Source organism: Scyliorhinus canicula, chromosome 10, assembly GCF_902713615.1.
Source record: "Scyliorhinus canicula chromosome 10, sScyCan1.1, whole genome shotgun sequence".
Classification (NCBI taxonomy): Eukaryota; Metazoa; Chordata; class Chondrichthyes; order Carcharhiniformes; family Scyliorhinidae; genus Scyliorhinus; species Scyliorhinus canicula.
The window spans coordinates 140,357,300-140,384,972 of NC_052155.1; the positions used below are offsets into that span (position 1 = coordinate 140,357,300).

The 27,673-nt window shown below is 43.7% G+C and overlaps 1 protein-coding gene across 1 annotated transcript in view; it reads left to right on the plus strand.

The window, feature by feature from the left end:
* Positions 1-27,673, plus strand: part of reck (reversion-inducing-cysteine-rich protein with kazal motifs) — a 317,351-nt gene that overhangs the window by 80,181 nt on the left and 209,497 nt on the right. Inside the window, 2 exon segments of the mRNA XM_038809800.1 lie at positions 1,967-2,052; positions 17,433-17,491. Of these exon segments, the coding sequence (XP_038665728.1) occupies positions 1,980-2,052; positions 17,433-17,491 (132 nt within the window). The 5' untranslated portion in view covers positions 1,967-1,979.

Genomic DNA, 27,673 nt, shown 5'->3' on the forward strand with positions numbered 1-27,673 from the left:
AATGTAGGTCAGAGAGCACAGGGGTGATCGGCAGCTCGGTCTTACCTTAAGTTAAGATATGGGCAGCAGAGTTTTGGATTAACTCAAGTTTAATGAGGGTAGGATGTGGGAGACAAGCCAGGAGTGCAGTGGAATACTTGATACTAGTGGTATTGAAGGCACAAATGAGTTTCAATGGTAAATGAGCTGAGACGTGGCAAAGTCTACTGATGTTACAGAGGTGAAAAAAGCGGTCTTCGTGATGGCATGAATGAGGTTGGCAGCTAATCTAAGGGCCAATTTCAACACCGTAAACAATAGCATCAGCCTTCTTGATATTTAACCGGAGGAAACTCCTGCTCATCCAGTATTGATATTAGCTAAGTCTGATAATTTAGCAAAAGTAGAGGAATCGAGAGAGGTAGTGGGGAGCTGGGTGTCAACAATGTACACACGTAAAGCCTTTGAATTATGTCACTGAGGAACAGCATGTTGATGAGACATTGGGGTCATGAATAGATCCTTGGGTGGTACCAGAGGAAACTGTGTGAGCGGGAAGAGAAACCATTACAAGTGATTCATTGGCTTTGAATAGGTAGATAATAATGGAACCAGGTGAGACCACATCTACATTACAATTTGGCAGAAAGTGTAGAAAAACAGCATATTATTTAAATGACGAGCAATTGGAGAACTTTGAGGTACAGAGGGATCTGGACATCCTGGTACATGAATCACAAGTTAGTATGTAGGTGTGGTAAAAGGTTAGGAAGGCAAATGGAATTGTTATTGTTTATTGCAAGTGGAATGGAATACAAAAGTAGGGATCTTTTGTGCAATCTACTGTCCCCATCAGCCATGATTGAATGGCGGAGTGGACTCAATGGGCCGAATGGCCTTACTTCCACTCCTATGTCTTATGGTGTACAGTTGGAGAGGGCATTGGCGGGATCACATCTAGAGTATGATGTAAAGTTTTGATCTCTATTTAAAAAAGGACATAATTGCACGAGAAGCGTTCAGAGGAGGTTCTTTCGACTGATTCCTGGGATGGGAGGTGGTTATCTTGCAAGGGAAAGTTGGAACAGGTTGAGTCTAAGCCCATTGGAGTTTTGAAGAATGAGAGATGATCTTATTGAAACATATCAGGACTTAACGGGGTGGATGCTCAGAGGATGTTTCACCTCGTGGGAGAGACCAGAAACAGTTTAAAAATAGGGGGGGGGGCTCCTATTTAAGATGGAGTTGAGGAGATAGATTCTTAATTGACAAGGGAGGCAAGGGTGTGGGGGTAGACAGAAAAGTTGAATTGAGGCCACAATCCGATCAGTCTTGATCTTATCAAATGGTGGAGTAGACAAAGGCTGAATGGCCTACTTCTGCTAATTTAGATGTCGAGAGTAGCAAACCAAAGCCCCCCCCCCCCCCCCCCCCCCCAACCTTTCCTACAGCTGGATGCAAAATCTGCTTTGTGTTGTAATTGTTTTTCCTTTGCTCTTTATTTTTGGCTCAATGATGTTGTGTTCAGGAAACCAAGTCCACCATTACACTGAATTATAAAATCGTGCTCTCTCGACTTCTTTTCATTACGCATGCCAAACCATCTCAGTGCTGGGTGTGCCTCAGCTCCATCCTGGAACAAACCACATTTCAACCTGTAAATTGTGCCAAAAAGCTAAATTTAATGCTGACTGCATTCTGTAAAGCAATTTTAATTTTTGCCCATAAAAGGATAGGCCAAGAGTAATCTTCGATATATTTTCACAGCAGTTTCCTCCACTGTGTGTTACAAAACATAACTTTCCTGTCGTTACATACACCATTTTCTCCAGTTTATTGTGAACATTGTCATGGACAGGTTGTGCATGTGTGAGATATACTATGATCTAATCCATTGTATTTTAAAACGTGGCTCTGCATGTAATATATTTATGGACATAATATTGAAAATGGCTAGTTATTAATTAAAGTCTGTCCTGTTTTGCAGTGACTTTTTCCTCATGGCCCACAGCAACACCCTAGCAGTTCCATTACTATTCTTGATACTGAAGATCTTCAGATGTGGAGCTGAAGGTATGTGATGCTATTGTGTAGAGCAGTTCAACGTTGGCCTTATTTCTCAGTACTCATTCCTTCCACATATATGGCGTAAGTAAAATCAGATCACAGGTGGGCAAAATTGGAGGAGTCTAATCATGTGTTTGTGAACTTATTATAGGTAATACCACTATTGGTTCTCTTGTCATTTTAAACTAGAGATTGGGGGGAAGGGAAAGTCAGGGAACCAAGAGGTGAAGGAATCAGTGGGAAGCGTAGCTGCTTAGGATTACAAAAAATCACGAAAAGACAGAGCTCAGGAGAGGTTACGATAGTCCCCATCTCACAAAATATGACACAGTGTATGGAAAGGCTCAGTAAACCAAGGTCCACCACACTAAGAAAACAAAAAGGGACAGTCAATAGGGAATTAAAGGTGCTATATTTAAATGCCCGCAGTCTATGGAACAAGGTAGATGAGCTTGTGGCCCAGATTGTGACTGGCAGGTATGATGTGGTAGGCATCACAGAGACATGGTTGCAGGGGGTTCAGGACTGGCAGTTAAACATCCAGGGATTTACAACCTATCGAAAAGACAGAGAGGTGGGTAGAGGGGGCGGGGTTGCCTTGTTAATTAGAAATGAAATTAAATCAATAGCACTAAACGACGTAGGGTCAGACGATGTGGAGTCTGTGTGGGTAGAGTTGAGGAACCACAAAGGCAAAAAAACCATAATGGGAGTTATGTACAGGCCTCCTGACAGTGGTCAGGACCAGGGGCACAAAATGCACCACGAAATAGAAAGGGCATGTCAGAAAGGCAAGGTCACAGTGATCATGGGGGACTTCAATATGCAGGTGGACTGGGTAAATAATGTTGCCAGTGGACCCAAAGAAAGGGAATTCATTGAATGTTTACAGGATGGCTTTTTGGAACAGCTTGTGATGGAGCCCACGAGGGAACAGGCTATTCTGGACTTAGTGTTATGTAATGAGCCAGAATTGATAGAAGATCTTAAAGTAAGGGAACACTTAGGAAGCAGTGATCATAATATGGTAGAATTCAGTCTGCAATTTGAAAGAAGGAAGGTAGAATCAGATGTAAAGGTTTTACAGTTAAATAAAGGTAATTACAGGCGCATGAGGGAGGAACTGACGAAAATCGACTGGAAGCAGAGCCTAGTGGGAAAGACAGTAGAACAGCAATGGCAGGAGTTTCTGGGAGTAATTGAGGACACAGTGCAGAGGTTCATCCCAAAGAAAAGAAAGGTTATCAGAGGGAGGATTAGGCAGCCATGGCTGACAAAGGAAGTCAGGGAATGCATCAAGGCAAAAGAGAGAGCCTATAATGTGGCAAAGAGTAGTGGGAAGTCAGAAGATTGGGAAGGCTACAAAAACAAACAGAGGATAACAAAGAGAGAAATAAGGAAGGAGAGGATCAAATATGAAGGTAGGCTAGCCAGTAACATTAGGAATGATAGTAAAAGTTTCTTTAAATACATTAAAAACAAACGGGAGGCAAAAGTAGACATTGGGCCGCTCCAAAATGACGCTGGTAATCTAGTGATGGGAGACAAGGAAATAGCTGAGGAACTTAATAAGTACTTTGCGTCAGTCTTCACAGTAGAAGACATGAGTAATATCCCAACAATTCAGGAAAGTCAGGGGGCAGAGTTGAATATGGTTGCCATCACAAAGGAGAAAGTGCTAGAGAAACTAAAAGGTCTGAAAATTGATAAATCTCCGGGCCCAGATGGGCTACATCCTAGAGTTCTAAAGGAGATAGCTGAAGAAATAGTGGAGGCGTTAGTTATGATCTTTCAAAAGTCACTGGAATCAGGGAAAGTCCCAGAGGATTGGAAAATCGCTGTTGTAACCCCCCTGTCCCCTGTTCAAGAAGGGAACAAGAAAAAAGATGGAAAATTATAGGCCAATTAGCCTAACCTCGGTTGTTGGCAAAATTCTAGAATCCATCGTTAAGGATGAGATTTCTAAATTCTTGGAAGTGCAGGGTCGGATTAGGACAAGTCAGCATGGATTTAGTAAGGGGAGGTCGTGCCTGACAAACCTGTTAGAGTTCTTTGAAGAGATAACAAATAGGTTAGACCAAGGAGAGCCAATGGATGTTATCTATCTTGACTTCCAAAAGGCCTTTGACAAGGTGCCTCACGGGAGACTGCTGAGTAAAATAAGGGCCCATGGTATTCGAGGCAAGGTACTAACATGGATTGATGATTGGCTGTCAGACAGAAGGCAGAGAGTTGGGATAAAAGGTTCTTTTTCGGAATGGCAACCGGTGACAAGTGGTGTCCCGCAGGGTTCAGTGTTGGGGCCACAGCTGTTCTCTTTATATATTAACGATCTAGATGACGGGACTGGGGGCATTCTGGCCAAGTTTGCTTATGATACAAAGATAGGTGGAGGGGCAGGTAGTATTGAGGAGGTGGGGAGGCTGCAGAAAGATTTAGACAGTTTAGGAGAATGGTCCAAGAAGTGGCTGATGAAATTCAACGTGGGCAAGTGCGAGGTCTTGCACTTTGGAAAAAAGAATAGAGGCATGGACTATTTTCTAAACGGTGACAAAATTCATAATGCTAAAGTGCAAAGGGACTTGGGAGTCCTAGTCCAGGATTCTCTAAAGGTAAACTTGCAGGTTGAGTCCGTAATTAAGAAAGCAAATGTAATGTTGTCATTTATCTCAAGAGGCTTGGAATATAAAAGCAGGGATGTACTTCTGAGGCTTTATAAAGCACTAGTTAGGCCCCATTTAGAATACTGTGAGCAATTTTGGGCCCACACCTCAGGAAGGACATACTGGCACTGGAGCGGGTCCAGCGGAGATTCACACGGATGATCCCAGGAATGGTAGGCCTAACATACGATGAACGTCTGAGGATCGTGGGATTATATTCATTGGAGTTTAGGAGGTTGAGGGGAGATCTAATAGAAACTTACAAGATAATGAATGGCTTGGATAGGATGGACGTAGGGAAGTGTTTCCATTAGCAGGGGAGACTAGGACGCGGGGGCACAGCCTTAGAATAAAAGGGAGTCACTTTAGAACAGAGATGAGGAGAAATTTCTTCAGCCAGAGAGTGGTAGGTCTGTGGAATTCATTGCCACAGAGGGCGGTGGAGGCCGGGACATTGAGTGTCTTTAAGACAGAAATTGATAAATTCTTGATTTCTCGAGGAATTAAGGGCTATGGGGAGAGAGCGGGTAAATGGAGTTGAAATCAACCATGATTGAATGGTGGAGTGGACTCGATGGGCCGAATGGCCTTACTTCCGCTCCTATGTCTTATGGTCATTAGTTCTGATGGTTTGAACTCTTGCTTGTACTTTCATGTTTGAAGACTTTTACTGTAACAGACTAAACGCACTATTGACTAATGTTAAGAGCAAAGCTATAGATTTAAGGCCATGATGTGGAGATGCCGGCGTTGGACTGGGGTGAGCACAGTAAGACGTCGTAGTTTCTCCGCCCCAGGAAAGTACTGGACGACGAAGGGTACTCTGTCAGTGGTGTCCCGTGTTTGTCTTCTGAGGAGGTCGGTGCGGTTTTTTGCTGTGGCGCGGTGGAACTGTCGATCAATGAGTCGAGCGCCATATCCCGTTCGTACGAGGGCATCTTTCAACATCTGTAGGTGTCTGTTGCGCTCCTCCTTGTCTGAGCAGATCCTGTGTATACGGAGGGCTTGTCCATAGGGGATGGCTTCTTAATGTGTTTCGGGTGAAAGCTGGAGAAGTGGAGCATCGTGAGATTATCTGTGGGCTTGCGGTAAAGCGAGGTGCTGAGGTGACCGTCCTTGATGGAGACGAGTGTGTCCAAGAATGGAACTGAATTTGGAGAATAGTCCATGGTGAGTTTGATGGTGGGATGGAACTTATTGATGTCATCGTGTAGTCGTTTCAGTGATGTCTCGCCGTGGGTCCAAAGGAAAAAAATGTCATCGATGTATCTGGTGTATAGCATCGGTTGAAAGTCCTGTGTGGTGAGGAAGTCCTGTTCAAACTTGTGCATGAAGAACTTCTTACATAGATTTAAGGTTCATTGTTTTTATTTGTGTTTTGAGAAGTGAATCCTGGGTTTGGTTTCATTTTTGAGGTTTTGTAAAATAGAGCAGAGAAGTTTAAGCCCTATTTCTATACATGCATTTTAAATGAGGTTTTAAGATTCTTGCCCAGTAATTTAGGGATGTTTAACAAAAAAACACAAAGTAGGAACACTGGTGCTGTTGTTCAGTAACAGGGAATTAGAGAGAGACCCAAAGCGATCCAAGATGGCCCAGAAGATACAGAACAGGCAGGATGGGCAAGGGACAGTGAGAATAAGTTCCAGATGAAGAAAAGAGAGTCCCAAAACCAGGGAATGGGACAATAAGGTTCCAATATGACAACTAAGTCGTGTAACAAAGATAGAGACCAAAAACAAGTCCTGTTCAGTGAAGTTAAAGTAAGGAGCAGTGAAAAAGGTTCCAAACTAAAGAGAGAAAGCTGTGGGTGGCATGGTGACCCAGTGGTTAGCACTGCTGCCTCACGGCACCAAGGACCCTGGTTCAATCCCGGTCCCGGGTCACTGTGTGGAGTTTTCACATTCTCCCTGTGTGTGCGTGGGTCTCACCCCACAAGCCAAAGATGTGTATGGGAGGTGGATTGGCTATGCTAAATTGCCCCTTGATTGGAAAAAGATTTATTGGGTACTTTAAATTTATTTAAAAAAGAGAGAAGGCTGTGGGGAGCAGAATCAAAGCATTATGGGCTTTCTAGAAGCCAGAAGATCCAAGGAGACAATCGAAGCAGGGTGACTGCTTAATATGGCTCTGTGAAGCAGTGGTGTTCTGTTGGCATGCTGAGTATTTTCATAGAATTTATAGTGCAGAGGGAGGCCATTCGGCCCATCAAGTCTGCACTGGCTCTTGAAAAGAGCACCCTAGCCAAGCCCACACCTCCATCCTATCCTCATAACCCAGTAACCCCACCCAACACTCAGGGCAATTTTGGACACTGAGGACAATTTAGCATGGCCAATCCACCTAACCTGCACATCTTTGGACTGCGGGAGGAAACCGGAGCACCCGGAGGAAACCCACGCACACACGGGGAGGATGTGCAGACTCCGCACAGTGATCCAAGCCGGGTATCGAACCTGGGACCCTGGAGCTGTGAAGCATTTGTGCTATCTACAATGCTACCATGCTGCCCCACGGCATTCTGAGAGAATGAGTAGAAGACTAGCTTGATGTTGCAATCCAGGGGCGAGGAACTCAGAAGGAGAGATTGACAGTCTGGAGATGGATTCTTGTTGAAGTTTGCCGAGCAAAAGCATTGCTTTGGAGAAGATTCCAAGGCACTTTTTTCGAGAGTGGAGATTGGGAACCCTTGTGTGAAAGGGGTGGAGGGGCCCTATTCATACATGGTCTGTATATTTACTGTGAGCGTCAGCATGTATGATAGAACCAATAATGTATGTTATCCTTTCCAATCTGTAGATATCTCTTCAGCCAGGGGTTTTCAAACCCAGGTCGCGACCTGTGAGTGGGTCACGGGCGGGTGTCGGGAGGGTTGCAGAACGATCAGTTGTGGGGCTCCCGATCACAGGAGAAGCGCTCAACAGCCACGAGCGGCTTTTAGGTTGAGAATGCCGACCGAGTCTGCCAGCAGCCGCAACATTTTGCCTTGTTCCATCCGATTGGCACCCAATTATTCAATTGCAGCAGTTTGTTTGTTCTTCAAACTGAGATCCAAGAAGAAGGCACCAGCAGCAATCACAGAAAATAAATGCCATGTGGTTCTCCTCTGGGGCAGGGCAAGTGGAATTTAAGCACCAGAATGTGAAATCTGTGCGAATGTTTGAAACTTCTGCAATCGTGTCATGAAAATGGTATATTATCAGTTTTCAGTCTTCTCAAACAGAACTCATGGGACCCCATGTGTTGTTTAAAAAGAGAATGCAACCTCATCATGTGCAAGGATGAGCCTGATACAGTTTGAGGTGATGCTCAGGCTGCATATGACTCGGGTGAGAATGAGTGGGTTCTTTCAGGGGGTAGCAGACGAGTGTGAGAGGTGTGGGCGGGGGCCAGCGAATCACGCGCACATGTTTTGGGGTTGCGAAAAATTGGGAAGATCTGGGTGGGAGTGTTCACGGTCATAGCCAGGATAGTGGAGGAGGAGGTGGACCCTTTGGCGATATTTGGGGTTTCAGAGAAGCTGGAGCTCATGGAGAGGAGGAAGGCTGATGTCGTAGCCTTCGCCTCTCTGATTGCATGGCTGCAAATTTTGCTGGAGTAGCATTCGGCATCGCCACCGGGTATAGCAGTGAAAAATGACCTGGGAAACATACTTCCCAACAATCAACCTGTATGACTTCCTGCGATTAGAGAAGATAAAGTATGAGTTAAGGGGCTCTTCAGGATGATTTGAGGAAAGGTGGCAGTGCACCGACTGGAGGGAAGAATGCCACCTGTTGCGTCAGTGTGCTATTCCTGTACCGTCTCGTCCTAATGTCAGCACACTATCACAGTATCGCTGCCTCCTGATGTCAGCATGCTGTAACAGGACCAAATTTCTTATTAAAAATGACAGAGTCTTCGCACCTGAAGTGGTGAGGGAGAGCATGTCATGTGCCCGACACGAAGACTGGTGTCAGGCGATCCGTGCTTTGGCCGCAAAATCCTGGACGAGAGATTCCTCCATTTTGTAGCAGCCAGCAAGCAAGCAACAGGAGTGTGATCAGTTGGTTATGACGAAAAGAGGGACAGAGACAAAAACAAGTCAGGATCTCACAACTGAATCAGCGGAGAGAGATGATTAAACCCTCAAAACTTCAAAAGCATTTCAAGTTTGAGGATAAACCGCTTGATATTTTTTCTCAGGATGCAGCGAGAATTTAAATCATCAGCTGAAGCCCTTAACAGAAATGTAACATTGAATGACAAAGCAAGTGAGATCGTGAGGACCAAGCAGGCTCACATTTCACATTAAAGGTAAGCAAAAAGGTCAGTTGAGAAGTTCATTGTCACAATATCCACTCATGTATATAATGAGATGTAGACAGGCAGTGATCGACACATAGGATGACCAGTAAGCATACAACACAGTACAACCAATCACCAGACAGGACACTGCCGCTATAAAGTCAGAGGGCACTAGGTTTCCCGCTCTCTCGGGACCCAACTACTGAGACAGTCAGAGTCCACGAGCTAGCAAGTGCAAACACCATGCGGTAGCGAGTAAGTCTGGTCAGGCTACTACAAGGTCACCAGTCAGATCAGTATAGTGTCGACCTATAGCTGAATATGTATAGCAGTTCTATAGTTGAATAAAACAGCGTTGGATCTTCTGTTAGACGTGCTAGACGTCTGTTTCTAACTTCCCTGCATCGAGTGCAGTCCACATCGAACCAACCTTCTTAAATCATCAAGGGTCACAAAAGTGGCCGGTGTGGGTTCCGAAGGCTGGCTGGCTGGGAAAAATGAGGCCCAGGCAAAAAAGTTTGAAAAACGCTGTCTTAAGGTATAAGTGAGGCGAAGGAGTAGTGTCATATAGTCAATCTTCTCTGGTTTGATAAATGTTTTATTTTGTTAAAAGTTCATCAGACTCTGGAGCAGCATGGTGGCACAGTGGTTAGCACTGCTGCCTCACGTTGCCAAGGACCAGGGTTTGATCCTAGCCCAGGTCACTATCTGTGTGGAGTTGCACATTCTCCCTGTGTCTGTCTGGTCTCACCCCCACAACTCAAAAAGATGTGCACTAGGTGGATTGGCCATGCTAAATTGCCCCTTAATTGGGAAAAAAATTGAGTACTTGAGATTTACTTTTAAAAAACTGTTCATCAGGCTTTTGTTACTCTGTTCTTTAACCTCCTTCCACATTTCTGAACAAAAAATAAAAATTAGGACCTGTCAAGCCAGATACCACCCTGGAATTTGACTAGTCCAATAGTAATATCGGTTGAGATCATAAATTGGGGGCTGGTCCAGGATTTATCATAATTACTGAGGCACTGGACATGGGGATTGCTATGAGGTTATAGGGTTAGAATTTCAAATGGCTATGTAAGTTGCTAAGACTTTTTTAAAGACGAAAGATGTAATCCTGATTGGTTTACACAAAGAAATAAAGGCTAAAATAATGAAATTGGTTGATAAGGTGCCGTTAGAATTAACTGCAGGGCCAAGGAAAGAAGACAGTTGAGGTAGCGCAGCATTTGAAATTGGAAGGGATACCAGAGATACCATGGTCTCCTGGCGGTGAGTCAATTAACATCAATGCTGGAGTTCCTCTGAGTAGTGTCCTAGGCCCAACCAGCTTCAGCTGCTAAATCAATTACCTCCCTTCCATCTCAATGGGGATCACTTACGGTGACAGGGATGTGCTGAGAAGTCGCACATCCTGTGGTTCTCCTTCCGCGAACCTGAAAAATATGCACTTTTTGCCTGGAAAACACCCACAGATGATATAAATCATCTTCCCACTACTAACAAAACGAAGAAGGACGAATAGAGACCAGGAATGGAAAAAGCCTGGACAAACAGCAAACAACCAAACCGACTAGGGCATGAGCGACGAAACACGGACTTCGCCAGAGTGAGAGGAACCAACCCGCCGCACGTAAACACAAGGAGCCCCAGAGATTGGGCAACAGTAGGATGTGCAACAAGCCCGGGAGGAGGGCAACCACACTAGCGAGGTAGCTAGCTTCGGGACTTATGAAGAACAAAGAGGCTGTGATGCGCCCCCCACAAGGGTGAAGGTACCTGGCGGGGGAAGGAGTAGACAACAGACACCGATGGGTAACTAGGGGAAGAAGCAAGGGGAAAGGGGGGTTTAGCTAGGGGATGAGGGGGCAACAATGACGGGGGCGGGGAGGGGAAGATATTACAAGCGAGAGATGGGTGAAGAAAATAGACGACCTGAGGCTGGCTACAACAGGCCACATGTCATAGAATTTACAGTGCCGAAGGAGGCCATTCGACCCATCGAGTGCACCGGCTCTTGGAAAGAGCACCCTACCCAAAGTCAACACCTCCACCCTATCCCCATAACCCAGTAACCCCACCCAACACTAAGGGCAATTTTGGACACTAAGGGCAATTTATCATGGCCAATCCACCTAACCTGCACATCTTTGGACTGTGGGAGGAAACCCACGCTAACACAGGGAGGATCTGCAGACTCCGCACTGACAGTGACCCAAGCCGGAATCGAACCTGGGACCCTGGAGCTGTGAAACAATTGTGCTATCCAGAATGCTACCATGCTGTCCCAAATGTGGTGGCTTGGAACAAAATGGCACTGCAAGCAACCACTTTGGAGGGTCCCTGGACAAAGGGAAACTCTGGAGTGCAGGGCCTCACCCACACGGCAAAGTCACAGTTGGCAACCTTGTTGGGTGCCCCCTGGACAAAGGGAAACCCTTGAGCGAAGGGCACGCCCTACTGCTAAGTATGGTTGATCCAGCAGGGTTGGGGGAACAAACCCCCCCCCTCCCAAAATCAGGATAGTCACCTGGAACGTCAGGGGACTTAATGGGCCAGTGAAAAGAGCTAGAGTCTTCACCCACCTGAAAAGCATGAAAGCCGACACAGTCTTCTTCCAACAGACGCACCTGAGGGACCAGGACCGACTGCAGGCAAGGAAGGGTTGGGTGACCTACCATTTCTTCTATGGAACGAGGGCTAGGGTGGTAGTCTTTGTGCTGATTAAGAAGTCGGTGTTCACGGCGAATAAGATGGTTATGGACCCAGGGCAACGGTACGGTCATGGTCAATGGTGTAGTATTAATCAGGCCAGTCCATAAGAGGGTTGTTTAGGAGTCTGTAACAGCGGGGAAGAACCTGTTTTTGAATCTGTCCGTGCATGTTCTCAGACTTTTGTATCTCCTGCCGATGAAAGAAGTTGGAAGAGTGAGTAAGCCGGATGGGAGGGATCTTTGATTATGCTGCCTGCTTTCCCCAGGCAGCGGGAGGTATACATGGAGTCAATGGGTGGGAGGCAAATTCCTGTGATGGACTGGGCTGTGTTCATGTTTCTTGCCCTCGAACTCGGGTATATACAAATCAAAAGCTTCCTACAAAGGGAAACAAGGACGTATCCGCCACCATCATGACATTCGCCTCGAGAGGACCTGCTAGACGCAGGCATCTTAGGGAAAGGAAACTGTGGTGACATGTACGGGTGACTACTAAGGGGAGCTAGCACATTGGACGAGACAAAAGCGAAGTGGGTAGAGTACTTGGGGTTTAAAATAAGGTGGGGACTCTGGAGCCAAGCACTGCACAGGCTCAAAGCTAAGCCTAATGCAGCTAAAAGTGGTACACAGAGCTCACTTAACCAGAACCTGAATGAGCAGGTTCTTCCCGGAGGTGGAAGACAGATGCAAACAGTGCCAAGGAGGCCTGGCCAAACACACTCAGTTGTTCTGGTCTTGCCCCAGACTTGCTGGGTTCTGGACATCCTTCTTTGAGGACCGTATTAAAGTCCCCCCCCCCCCCCCCCCCCCCCCCCATAATCAACCAATCAGAGTCCAGGTCAGGGGTCCCCCCCGGCACTCGTGTCATCAGAATGTCACTTTAAGAAATGTTTGGCTGCTCATGTTACTGCAGTGATGTCAGAGTGTGGATGGAGTGGAGCTCTGCTTTTTAGTTTCACTTTGAGAAAAGCTCGGGTGTGTCTGTTTTTTTTGGTTGTGTTTTAGTGTTGGAGCTGAAGCCAGACAAAGCAGGTGTACTTTTGTTCTCTCTGCCATGAAAAGACTATCTCTTGATCATTTGGTGAATTCAGAATGATTAATGTTCTCAGTAGTGAATTTAAACCTGATGTGCGTCTGTTAAAATGTGTTTCTTTTGTCTTCCGGATGTTGTTTGGGAATTTATTAAAGGTTACAAGGAATACAAAGTGTTGTATTCTTTGGGGTTGTATTTGAATTAATGGTTGCTAAGATGTTCACTGTATGTTTTAAAAAGGTTAACTTGAGTTCATAGAATAAACATTGTTTTGCTTTAAAATATATTTTTCATTTCTGCTGTACCACACCTGTAGAGTGGGCTGTGTGCTCCCCATACCACAATGTAGTAAAAGTTATGGGTCAGGTGAACTCAATGATACACTTTGGGGTTCTCCAAACCCTGGCCCATAAGAAATTGGGGGCTCGAGGGGGATGAAAGTCTACCTATTGGATTGGCTGAGTGAACTTAAAGAGAGTGAGGGGTGAGCATATTGTGGTTGCTTTTCAGGTGTGGTATTTTAGTTTAAATAGGGAGTGTGTTGTGGACAATGACTCTTTCAGAAGCTCTGAAGGTTTTGGGAGTGGAGACGGTCACACGCAGTACCTTACGGACAGAGACTAAAAGCAGACTGTTAGATTTGGCAAAAACATTGCAGTTAACATGACCTGACAAAATGCGAAAAGGTGAGGTAATTATGGCGGTAGTTAAGCATTTAAAGTTGCCTGAGATAGTTTGACTCATTGGAAGTGGCAAAATTCAGTAACAATTAAACAAATGGAACATGAGAGAATTAAAACAGCTTGAATACGAAAGAGAGAGAGAGGAAAAAGAAAAGGAGAGAGAAGAAAGGAGGAAAGAAAGAATAGCCCGAGCAGAACAAAGAGAAAGGGAGATACAGATCAGGGAGAAAGAGAAAGAGAGAGAGTTTGAACTTCAGAAACTGGCCATGAAACACGACAGTCAGTTAAAATTGGCGGACGTAAAGGGAAACGTGCAGTTGGATGATAGTGATGAGGATGATGAGAAAGAGTATCATAGTCGAAGGCTTGGTGGGGATCTATTTAAATATGTCCAAGCATTGCCAACGTTTGATGAGAAGGAGGTAGAAGCCTTTTTCATTTCATTTGAGAAGGTAGCTAAACAAATGAAATGGCCACAGGAGATGTGGGTATTACTGATTCAAACAAAGCTGGTAGGTAGGAAGGTAGGTTGGGTGCATATGAACTAGTGTCTGAAACCTACAGACAAAGGTTTAGAAATTTAAGGAAAGAATTTGGTTAAACATACATGGAGTTTTAAAGGATCAAACAGAGTAATTTGGATAGGTGGATAAGGGTTTTGAAAATAGACCAAATTTATGAAGCTCTCAGAGAAATTATACTTTTGGAGGAGTTTAAAAATTCAATTCCTGATGTAGTGAGAACTCGTGTGGAAGAGTGAGATGTGAAAACTGAGATTAGCAGCAGAAATGGCAGATGATTATGAATTTGTGCATAAATCAAAGCTTGGTTTCTGATATCAGTTTCAGCCTGTGAAGGACAGGAATTGGGGACATGAGAAATACTCAAATGGTAGAGGAAAAGGTGATCTGATGGGAGATAATAAGGAGAGTGTACCTCAGATTAAAAAAGAAATCCAGGAGGGTGGAAAAGAAATGAAAAATTTCAAATGTTTTCAGTGTAATAAACTAGGCCAAGTAAAGTCAGTGTTGGTGGTTGAAGACAAACACTGGGAAGGCTGATGTGGTAAAACAGGATAACAGTAAGAAGTCTTACAACACCAGGTTAAAGCCCAACAGGTTTGTTACAAACACTAGCTTTAGGAGCACTGCTCCTTCCTCAGGTGAATGAAGAGGTATGTTCCAGAAACATATATATAGACAAAGTCAAAGATGCCAGACAATGCTTAGAATGTGTGCATTTGCAGGTAATGAAGTCTTTACAGATCCAGAGATAGGGGTAACCCCAGGTTAAAGAGATGTGAATTGTCTCAAGGCAGGACAGTTGGTAGGATTTCGCAAGCCCAGGCCAGACGGTGGGGGGTGAATGTAATGCAACATGAATCCCAGGTCCCGGTTGAGGCCGCACTCGTGTGTGGAACTTGGCATCCTACCCTCATTGATTCCCTTCCCCCACAACACACACTCAAACATTAGTGCAAACAAACAAAAACAACCCCTCCCCAAGGCCAAATAAAGAGACCAACCCCACCATCTTCCAGCAGAGAACAAAAAGCAAGTCTGAAGCCGATAAAGAAATGCCCCCAAACGCAAATTAACAGCAGCACCAAAGCATCTCCACCAAAGTTCAAAGTCCACCTTCCCCTGCCAGTCCATTCTCTTTGACAAATTCTATCGCCTCCTCCGCCAACCGAAAGTACAGCTCCCGGCCTTCGTAGGTCACCACCGACGTGCCGGGTACAGTAGTTCAAACTTCACCCCCTTCTTGTAGAGGACTACCTTGACCTTGTTGAAATTCGCTCTCCTCTTGGCCAGTTCTGCACCCAGGTCGTGGTACACCCGGATTTCACTGCCCTCCCAGGTACAGCGCCTCGTCTGCCTGGCCCACCTCATAATTTGCTCCTTGTCCAGGATACGGTGCAACCGCAGCACCATCTCCCTCGGCGGTTCGTTCCTCTGAGGCCTCCTCATTCGCGCCCTATGTGCTCAATGCACCTCCAAAGGCTGTGCAAATGCACCCTTTCCTAGCAGCCTCTCCAGCATCTCCCCGAATATGCGCCAGCATCGGCTCCTTCACTCCCCTCTGGCAGGCCCACGATCCTTACGTTCTGCCTGTGTGACCGGTTCTCCAGGTCTTCAACCTTCTCCGCCTGTGCTGGTCCTGCACCAGCCCCATATCTGCTGCCATCGAGGCGAACTGCTCCTCGTATTCCCATACCACCTCCTCCATCTTCTGCATCACCTGACGCTGGGCCGCCAACTCCATCTCCACGCGATTGACCACCTCCTTGATCAAATCCATGGCCCGGGCCAGGTCCTCCAGACTCTCGTTACGTTACTGGGTGAACGTCTCGTTCAGGAAGCTCATCAGCTGGCCATTGATCACTGAACCGGCAGGGCTGCACCCTGCACCTCCGCCATCTCCACATGCGTCGCAGACGCCGCACCAACTCCAACCGACTGATTCCTTCTTTTTCGACTGCTTCTCGCCCTCAACTCCATATACCAGTAGGTCAATTTCTTCTACTCACTCCACTGTACCTTTTTGCCACCTCACATCCACCTATTAGAACATAGAACAGTACAGCACAGAACAGGCCCTTTGGCCCTCGATGTTGTGCCGAGCAAATGATCACCCTACTCAAACCCGCTATTAACCGCGGAAAAGGTCCGAAAAACCGCTGCGAGTGGGAGCCACCAGATGTGCGACTTCTCACTCCATGGCCACCACCGGATGTCTTGGTAGGGATAATTTCTAATAGAATAATCCTCCACTTAATACATATCCTATGTCCTTCTGCAGGGAGTAAAAGAACAGTATTTCCACTCCACTTCATAAATTTTGCTCCAGCACTTTTCTTTGCCTGTTAAATGGGCTATTCCCGGCTGGCACAGTGGTTAGCACTGTTGCCTCACAGCGCCTAGGGCCCTGGTTCGATCCCGGCCACAGGTCACTGTCTGTATGGAGTTTGCACATTCTCCCTGTGTCTACATGGGCCTCACCCCTACAACCCAAAAGATATGCAGGTTGTTAAGGGGCTGCGCTAAAATTGACCCTTAATTAGGAAAATTTAAAATGACTCAATAAATAAATTGGCTATTCCAAGGGCAGATGACTTGGTGAAATGCATGCGTATTTGATACAGTTTTCACACATTTCTCCCAATTGGTGCTCTTGACAATGGAGGCTCCTTCACAAGCTCATTTCACAGATTCACAGAAGTTCCTGAGTTGGGCCAAATCAGCATCATTCAAGTTTTGTTGACATCTGAAACTGATTTTATTCCTCCGCAAAGGAAAAAGGCAAGAAAACAAAAAAATAACTTAATATACAGTTGTATAAAGTTATATATAATTAATATTACAATTACTAGACTTCATTTTTCATTGTTTCAAACTAAAGTAAACTATTTTTATCTTCTAAAGGAATGTATTATTTTAGAAGGTCAATTACAAATCTCCTTCAGAAAATTGAACTGTAAATGAAAGACCTAACTTAAGTAAAATGTAGACGACACATTGTTAAGGAGAAGGAATTGATCTTCCCTGCAATCAGCTGGAAGCTGAACCAGTTCATGAGATTTTGAGCAAATTAGCTGATTAATTGCAGCAAACTTGAAAATGATGTTTCTTACAGAACACTGTATATTGGTGATTTAGGTACATGAGAGACTAACCTACTTTAAAACATTTATGACTCATTACCACCATGTGTATATTAAGCATGTTTATCACTTGCATAACCCTTTTTAACCATTACTATTGCCTACACTATTCTTTTATGATGTGCACAATATTATCCACAGATGGAAAGGGAGAAGACTGAATTAATTTTAAATTCAACATGGGGGTGTAGTCATGGAAAGTTCATGGTCATTAGCAGTTTCTTTTGTGATTGGAGTTGTTTGCCAGTCTGAACAGACTGTTACTGTTTCTTGTGTCCATTGGAGAAACTATATTGGAAATCTAATTTTTAATAACCTATCCTTTCTTTAATTTTGCAGAAGTATCATGTTGTTACCAAGCAAGGGAATATCCAACTTGCAGAGATGCCTGTGATCAGGTATAACCTTTGATACTTTTTAACTAATCTTGATAAGACTGACTTTAGATATTGCAATTTAACTAATTTGAGATTAAAAGAAGACATTAATGTTTATTAATTGATCTTTTTTCCCCCGTGACCCTGATTTCCACCGTGCCCATACTTCTGACTCTGGCTACCCGTTCAACCCTATATCTTGACCTCTTGGCATGCATAACTGTGTGCCTTGCTCTCAATTTGGCAGCGGAACTCACCAGATTACTGCAGCCTCATTAAACCCTAAATCTGTGGCCTCCTCCAACCTTATGTACTGTTCTATGTCCTCTGCTTCTTTGACTCTGACCGTCTTTGCATTCCCTCCCCTTCTTCTCCTTCAGCGTCAGAGATAAATTATCCAGACATCGTGGCCCTACACCCTTTAAGACTCCCCAAACTGCTGACCGTTGCTATATCTCTTCCCATGTTCAAAAATACATTTTTACTGATTAATATCCTCTAAGTCGCTACAATTGCTCAACATCTGTTTTTGTCCTTATGAAGTTTATCAAGTTGGAAGTTGCTATACATTAAGTATAATTACCGTGTGATTTTAACATGGTGTAGCAGTATGTTGTGGCAAAATGTGAGATTGATTGAATTCATCAATCTGGTAATTTGTGTGCGCGAGCCAGAAAAAATCGCCATGCAAGCTACCTGACTGCAACAAAAAACTGAAATGGTTCACTAATGCCCATTAAGAAAGGATAATATCTGGTTGACTCGAAGTTCTTGAAATATTCTAACAAGCCACTCGGCAATATGTGGCAGTGCTTGCCGGTAATGTTAGAACATGTGTCAAAACAAAGAGTCATTTGAAAGCAGAGAGTTATTAGGAGCCCCTCTCCTTTGTTGAAGCAGATATAATTATTATTTTCTAAAGGATAATTTTCCTGTATTTAGGAAAAGTGTCACCTGGTTAATCAGATTGACATTTTGGAATTTGTTTTCTCTATTACTTTCTCTCGGGGAAGCAAGGTAGTACAAGTGGAAGCACTGTGGCTTCACATGGCCACGGTCCCAGGTTCGATTCCCCGCTGGGTCACTGTCTGTGCAGAGTCTGCACGTTCTCCCCGTGTCTGCGTGGGTTTCCTCCGGGCAGAAGGTGCACAGACTGTGACCCAAGCCGTGAATCAAACCTGGGACCCTGGAGCAGTGAAGTAACTGTGCTAACCCCTGTGCTACCATGCTGCCCACAGTCTTCAAATCCTTTGTTCCAATAGCCCTTTGAGAATAGGGAAATTCAAACTTTCCAGTCATTTTTTAATAACATTTCCCTAATCATTAGAAACAATCTTTAATTATTTAATCTTTTTATAAATGGAAAACCTCTATTGAGTTCTCCTAAACCTCAAAGTTCCAGTGGTTAAAACCCGTATATGTTAAGTTTTTCTAAAGTCAGATCTCTTGCTCCTGTTATCACTTGAAAATATTTCTCATATCCGTTCCATGATTTTGATATCCTGCCTATAATAGGTGACCAGACATATGAAATAGGAGCAGAAACAGGCTAATGGGCACCCTGAGCCTGCTTTGCTTTCAATAAGATCATGGCTGAACTGTTGTGGATTTCAAGTTCTGCATTCTCATCTACCCCTGATAATCTTTGGTTCTTAGACACATAGAAAATAGGAGCAGGAGAAAGCCATTCAGTCCTTAATACCTACTCTGTAGTATTGTGTGAAGCAAATAATGGCCTGATGGGAAAACTAGTCAAGTCTTCTTGGTACAAGTGAATTTAAACTGATTTTCATATAACCTAAGGCCCAGAATACAGAGACAGCCGAGGTCAGCATGTCTTGGGAACTGGGTGACTCTGAGAGTCTAGATAAGGCTTGGAGCTAGAAGTAGTCTTTATACATAACAAGCTGAACAACTGTCTCTTTCTGTATGTAAACAACTTCTTCCCTTTCTTAAAACAAAGACAAGATAATGATATGAAACTCAAGTCCCCTAAAGGTCCGCAAGGTGACGCCATTGTAACGATTATTACTTATGTTTTACTTTCAATCAAATTCCTGACCAAGCTGTATTCATGTTATCTTGATCCTATAATGTATAAGAATCGCCTTCTTTTTCTGTACTAGCGCAGACTTGGGACGGACTCCGCAGTTTGTAATTGACTGCCTTCCGACTCCAAGTATCAGCCATTTTCTGCTAGCAGTTCTAATTAGTGAATAAAGTTCAGTTTTGCTTATCTAATGAATGCTGTTTGAATTTCTCTATCACAGTCAAGACGCGGGGAAAATATAAAATACAACAACTCCGCCATTCATTATCATCATGGCTGATCATCCAACTCAACAGCCTAATCCCGCTTTCCTCCAATATCCTTTGATCGCCTTCGCTCTAAGTGCGCATGCAAAGACAAGGAACAAAGAACAATACAGCACAGGAACAGGCTCTTCGGCCCTACAAGCCTGTACCGGCATGATACCTATGTGCTTTCCCCTCTTATTCTTTGAACTTCAGCGAATACAATCCTAACGGATTCATTTTCTCCTCATATGTCTGCTCAGTCATCCCTGGAATCGGTCTGGTGAACCTTCACTGTACTTCCTCTAGTGCAAGAACATCCTTCCTCAGATAAGGATCAGTGTTAACTGCACACAATATTCCAGGTGTGGCCTCATCAAGGTCCTGTACAATGGCAGCAAGACAACCCTGCTCCTGTACTCCTATCCTCTTGCGATGAAGGCCAACATACCAATTGCCTTCTTTACCGCCTGCTGGATCTGCATGCTGACCTTCAGTGACTGGTGTACGAGGACACTGAGGTCTCGTTGCACGTTCTCCTATCCTAATTTATGGTAATTCAGATAATAGTTTGCCTGCTCGTTTTTGCTACCAAAGTGGATAACCTCGTATTTTTCCAAATTACACTGCATTTGCCTTCATTTGCCTACTCGCTTGACTTGTCCAAATCACACTGAAGGATCTCTGCATCTGCCTCACAGCTCACCCTCCCACCCAACTTGGTGTCATCTGCATTCTTCTTAGACAAGGAAATCAATCTAGCTCTACCGTTAAAATATTCAATGACCCCGCCTCCACCAACTTCTGAGGTAGAGTTCCAAAGTAGCACAATATTCTCATCGCTATCCTAAAAGGGTGACCCCTGATTTTAAAACATTAGCCCATATATTGTTGCTATATTTATTTGGTTATAAATATGGCGGTCAGTATGGTTGCCTTCCTTAATCCTAACTATGTTTACTCTGAGAGTAACCAGGTATCTCTCGATACTGCCACAAGGTTCAAACCCGAATACTGATCAAAGAGCCAATACACCAGGTAGTTAGTTCAAAGTCAATACTATTTATTTACACACACAGTAATATCTACTCATGCACAAAATACTACAAACTAAACTATCTCTAACGCTAACGCCTATACTTAACTTTGGGTGCCCACTCAGTCAGTGGAACAATGGCCATTGTTCGGATCTGAGGTTGTTGGGTTTGAAGAGGTAACAGGAGAACAGCTAAGATCGTCCATCTGGTAGCGAGCGTTGAACTTACTTGCTTCTGGTGATGCTGGTGGACGGGTCTCTCCGCTTTGAGAGCCAAGTCCAAGAGAGCGAATCTCTCGGGTGGGGGGGGGGGGGTGGGTCCTTCTTATACCTGGAGGGACTTCGCCACTTTTAGGCAGGCCTTAAACTTGGCCCCAATTAATTGGGCCGCTTCTCAATCACTGTTATCGATCTTGACCAATAAAGGGGTGGGTGTCCTGAAGGCTGGCCGTTGGCCTGGCTTTGTTTGTGCTTTCGGTTGGGGAACTGGCGCCGGGATGTCTGCAATAATATAGGTGGCTTGAGTGTCTTTCCTTTGTTCCCGGAGATGGGCCATCAATATGCTAATTGACCTATAGTTTCAATTCCGTCTGGGAGCTGTCTCCCCAATATGCATGCAGGCTCTGTGCCTGCTTGTTTTCTTGACATTGTCCACAATTCCCTACATTCTTTGCGAGCGTCTGTTTTGTATTCTGGCAGTGGCCATCCCAGATGGATACACTATCTGGACGCTCCCACAGAAATAAATATTCCTTCCATGTCCACCTTGTCAAGACCATTCAAGATCTCACGTACTTTAATCAAATCACTCTCCAAACTCCATTGGAAACAAGCCCCAATATGTCTAACCCGCTCAGGTCTCAATCCAGTAAACCACTTTTGAACCACCTCCAACACACTCCTTAAACAAGGAGACCAAAATTGTACACAGTATTTGAGATGTGATCTCACCAATGTCCTGTACAACTGAACCATAATATCCTTTAATATGTGCAAAAACCCCAACTTTATTGTAAGCAATGTCCTACATAAATTTAGTAATTTAGTTTCCATTAAACAGTCATATATTTAAAACAAGCAGTCTTGTTGCACAGTTGCTTTGAAGGCAGTCTTGTTGCACAATGGGTAGCCGGTCTGCCCCTGAGCCAGAAGCTCCAGGTTCAAATCCCACTCCGGACTTGATGACCAAGGAATGAGATTTCATAATGCGGCCAAACAGGTTGAGTGTTGAGTAAATCCTTCCAACGCACACCAATGGGGCAGGCACTAAGAGTGGGAAAGGTTCCTTGTTAACTCTGTGATGGAAAGAAATTGAAGCTTTCACCATCAGTATCCATTGCTCCAGGCTACAACATGATGCAGAAGTGTGTGTTGCAATAGCAACTCTGACTTCTAGGGATGCCATTTGGCTCAGTTGGCTGGATAGTATGGTTGTGGATCTGATTGGTGTCAACAGCGTGGGGGATTTCATCTTCATTCTGGCTGGGGTGGATTTGGAACCTGCCTTTTGCCCTGCCTATGATGGAGGTCCTGGTGCTGCGGGTCAGATTTGCTTTTAGGCAGAAATTCAAGAAGAAGAATATATGAAACGCAACCTCTTATTTGCTTACATATGCGCCTCGTCGCCCTGCATTCTCACATTTGGTGATCTTTGTACCTACACCCCTGTAGTACCTAGAGCACTATGTTCTTCTGCTGAGTCTGATTATTTAAGAAACATTGTCCATTAAATATGTTTCCCAGAACATACTTCACATTGCTGTGCCTTGAACCATGCAGTGGTCTCACGGCACTGAGGACCCGGGTTTGATCCTGACCCCAGGTCACTGTCCGTGTGGGGTTTGCACATTCTACCCCTGTTTGCATGGTCTCACCCCCACAACCCAAAGATGTGCAGCTATGTGGATTAGCCATGCTAAATTGCCCCTTAATTGGAATAAAAAATGATTGGGTACTCTAAATTTATATTTTAAAAAAGAAATAAGGACAAAAACAGGCCACATGGCCCTTCCATTCCAAATGACCATGGCTGATCGTCTGCTTCAACATTGCTTTCCTGCCTGTTTCCTACTTTCCTTGATTTCCTTCAACTAAAAATCTTAATTGTTTTAGCGTTGACTACATTCAGCAATTCACAATTCTGTGGGGTAGAGAATTCCAAAGATTCAGAACCCCACCTTATTTCTGTTCTTGCGTGAAACTTATTACACCTCAAACTTTTTATGGTTCGAATGAAAGATCATCACCCTGAAATGTTGCTCCATCCACAGATGTTGCCTGACCCAAGGATTTCTAACTGTTTCAGATTTCCAGCATCTTCAGTATTGTACTTTTTAAGGATGTATCCACATTCTCTCAATATGTCCGATTGTATTTGATTTGTTATCACCATCCAATTCTAACAGCAGTATCAGTCAAACAGCTTACTTTCAATTAACTCCAGAATTCAGGACGGCAATAAAATATGTTCCAGAGACCTTTTATTTTCTGTGGGTTCTGGTGTATTTCAGAGCTGCTAAATTTTGTTTTTCACTGTGATGCTCATAAGCGAGTAATAGAACACTTATGTAGTCTTTTCTACTCAACACTATCACAAATGATCCTATGGAACGTTTGATGTGGGTCAGTGTTACAGATTATGTCTGTACAAGTTCTTTTGGGTCAAAGGTTACAGGCACTTTCATGACTCATTTTATAAATGCTACATTTGTTAGTATTTAAATATTTTCCAAAATACATTCTACTTCAAAGGGTGATATTTAGAAGCAAAATTAAGACCAGATGCTTTCCAAAAGTTAAGTGAGATGCTGCAGTATTTGAGTGTTGAAGAATGAAGAGGTTGGGGGCTATGCGCAATGATAAAGTGAATTTTTTGTTCCATCTTCTTTATGTTTTAAATCTTTACGGCCTCATGTCCTGGCAATTTTTAGGTTTTGTTGCTCTTCATGCTCATTTTTGTATGACTTTTCAGATTATTCCGTATTGATCCTGAGTTTTCCTTAACCCTAACATAAGAACATAAGAACATAAGAACTAGGAGCAGGAGTAGGCCATCTGGCCCCTCGAGCCTGCTCCGCCATTCAATTAGATCATGGCTGATCTTTTGTGGACTCAGCTCCACTTTCCGGCCCGAACACCATAACCCTTAATCCCTTTATTCTTCAAAAAACTATCTATCTTTACCTTAAAAACATGCAATGAAGGAGCCTCAACTGCTTCACTGGGCAAGGAATTCCATAGATTCACAACCCTTTGGGTGAAGAAGTTCCTCCTAAACTCAGTTCTAAATCTACTTCCCCTTATTTTGAGGCTATGCCCCCTAGTTCTGCTGTCACCCGCCAGTGGAAACAACCTGCCCGCATCTATCCTATCAATTCCCTTCATAATTTTAAATGTTTCTGTAAGATCCCCCCTCATCCTTCTAAATTCCAACGAGTACAGTCCCAGTCTACTCAACCTCTCCTCATAATCCAACCCCTTCAGCTCTGGGATTAACCTAGTGAATCTCCTCTGCACACCCTCCAGCGCCAGTACGTCCTTTCTCAAGTAAGGAGACCAAAACTGAACACAATACTCCAGGTGTGGCCGCACTAACACCTTATACCATTGCAACATAACCTCCCTAGTCTTAAACTCCATCCCTCTAGCAATGAAGGACAAAATTCCATTTGCCTTCTTAATCACCTGTTGCACTTGTAAACCAACCTTCTGTGACTCATGCACTAGCACACCCAAGTCTCTCTGAACAGCGGCATGCTTTAATATTTTATCGTTTAAATAATAATCCCGTTTGCTGTTATTCCTACCAAAATGGATAACTTCACATTTGTCAACATTGTATTCCATCTGCCAGACCCGAGCCCATTCACTTAACCTATCCAAATCCCTCTGCAGACTTCCAGTATCCTCTGCACTTTTCGCTTTACCACTCATCTTAGTGTCATCTGCAAACTTGGACACATTGCCCTTGGTCCCCAACTCCAAATCATCAATGTAAATTGTGAACAATTGTGGGCCCAACACGGATCCCTGAGGGACACCACTAGCTACTGATTGCCAACCAGAGAAACACCCATTTATCCCAACTCTTTGCTTTCTATTAATTAACTAACAGTTGTTTATGTCTGTGCTGTATTTGATAACTGGGTCTGGAGTAAGACCCAAACTCAAAATACATCTCGACTGATTTGAGTAAGGTAATTGTCACAATTCTGGTTTTAAATTAAGTCCTGATTTTTAGACAAATCAAATTTCTACTTGTTCTATCAACATGTAGACATTTTTAAAAAAGAGACTTTTTTTGTAAATCATACTTCACTACTTTCAAACATTGATGCTTTGCATTTATCTCAACTTTAATAAGCAATAATCTTCCATGGTGGAACTGTAAGCCTGGTGCTCAAAATGGACTGTGAGATGATATCATTACTAAAATGATTAAAGAAGCAGCAAGATAAACTTTGCTCCCTAATTACTGGGTTTCAGTGCCATATTTTCTGCAATACCATCTTGCAAGCACATGAAGTTTCATAGAGTGTGGGAATGCATGATCTGTTTCCCACATTCTGCTGAGAACCAGAGAATTAATAATCCTGCTTCTGGTACTCTCTCACACTTTGCTGTGGCATATTAAGAATGATGGTCACAGAAGTTTAGGCAGCTGATTGCCGTCCATTTTGACCATAGCTGTGGTGTCTCTAAAGATGAGGGTTTTTCCACCCTTATTAGTCTTCCAGATGAAGGAGCAAGCCTATGTATTATTTTTACAACTTTTTCTCTTGGTAGATTTGTTTTACTGTTTATTGGAACAAACGATGTAATGCAGGCTGGATCTTTCAAGCTGTGTTCTGTTGATGTTTCAGGCTGAAATATGTTTTGAAACTCTCATCCTGCACTTGACCTTGTTTTCTTTGGATGCAATTTTGATCCCCTATTAACTGCCAGTATGGTTTTTTTCACTTGCCAAATAGCTCTAATAAGTCAGTGTTTGAAGATTGTAACATCTGCATGCCTCTTTTGAACTTTTCATTGGTCTAATAAATAGTTTTTCCATAACAAACAACTTATTCTCTTCGAACAAAACAGTTGGCATACATTTTTTTTAACCCCTTACTCATCAAAAATTTCAGTGCGTACATTTTTCATGTCAGATGCCATGTCATGCATGGAAGCAGGTTCAAACAGGGCATTCAAGAGGGTATGTGGTGAATGTAAGAAATTGTCATCCTATGATTTTTGCAGTAATGTCATTGAAACCTGGGGTAACATGCATACGGACAATATGAAAAATGAAAATTGCTTTATTGACACGAGTAGGCTTCTATTAAGTTACTGTGAAAAGCCCCTAGTCGCCACATTCCGGCGCCTGTCTGGGGAGGCTGGTATGGGAATCGTGCTGCTGGCCTGCCTGGTCTGCTTTAAAAGCCAGCGATTTAGCCCAGTGAGCTAAACCGGCCCCTGCTGCAATATGACTGCTAAAGCGGTGGTTAAGGTGTCATAAAAGTAAAGTATTCATTGATTTGCAGATGAAATGTTCTGCTAATAGATCTTGAGAACCATTTACTTGTTTACAGATAGTTAGATAATAGAATATTGCTAATGTTTGAAGAATAATGTAGATAATTTGAGGGGTTTTGTGTTTGGTTTGGGCTAAACAAATCACAAGGCCATCTTGTAAGAAGAGACAAAAGAATGCCTATGCTTTGGGTACAGATGATGCAGTTAATGGGAGGAGCTAGGTCTGCCTGAAGAGTCAGTAGATCTTAGACTTCTAGTTTGAACAAAGGTGTTTCAGTTTGGTCTTGAAAGGTTCTCTCCCCAAAGATTCTGCACAGAGAAAAGCAAGTAAAACCCTGGTTGCTAACTTTATTCATGAGTGGTATTTAATGTTTATTGGTTTGCTTAATTGGAATATAGTGGCAGGCTTAAGGAGTAAGTTACTGTTGTTTCTTGTATTTAAGAACTGTTGTAACTGTTAGCTGCAAAGCTACTTCTTTGCTGCTAATGTGGTTAATTCTGTGTTTAAATTAAAGTTAGGTAACGTAAAAGATACCTATTGATCAATGTTATCACTCCTGTGCTACAGTGACATTTCCTGTCAGTTTTACACATTAAAATAGTTGGGTTCTCGTTCCGGATCCTAACAGGTATTAGATGATTATTTGAACGGAAACAATATGCAAGGATGTGGGGAAAATGCAATAGAATGGCACTAAGTCACAGTGCTCTGTTGGAGAGTGAATGCAGACATGATGGGCCAAATGGCCTCCTTCCATGCCACAACATCAACTTCAGGTTCTCGAGGCCTAACTGCAGTCAGCTGTTGAGATATAGGGGAAGTGTTTTGAAATTCTATCAGGATATTTCTTATCTATGATTCGTATGGACTGGTCTCTGTTGGCAGGGGGGCTTGCAACCCTCTGTCAGAGTGTTTCCTATGTTCCTTTTGATTGGTTCACTGGAGCCAGTAGACTTCACCCTATTTGGACACCAAGCGCACCCTGGGTGCAGTTGTAACCTCTGTCAGCCCGAGCCTTATGCAGCTTTTTCCCTTTTACAAGCAGGAGTGTCACTATATATTTTAGGAATGGTGGATAAATCCAACTAGAAATTTAAAGAAGGATGTATGGCAAAGTATTTTGAAACTAAGTAACTTTTAAAAGCCATTGGTCATTTTAAAGAGCTCTTCCACTAGCGTCTCCTTGCAACTATCTAGCAGTTGCTAATAGATCTTTGATCATGAAAATGGCCAATCATTTCCTATGGGCCAGGGGCTGGTTTAGCTCCCTGGGCTAAATCGCTGGCTTTTAAAGCAGACCAAGCAGGCCAGCAGCACGGTTCGATTCCCGTATCAGCCTCCCCGGACAGGTGCC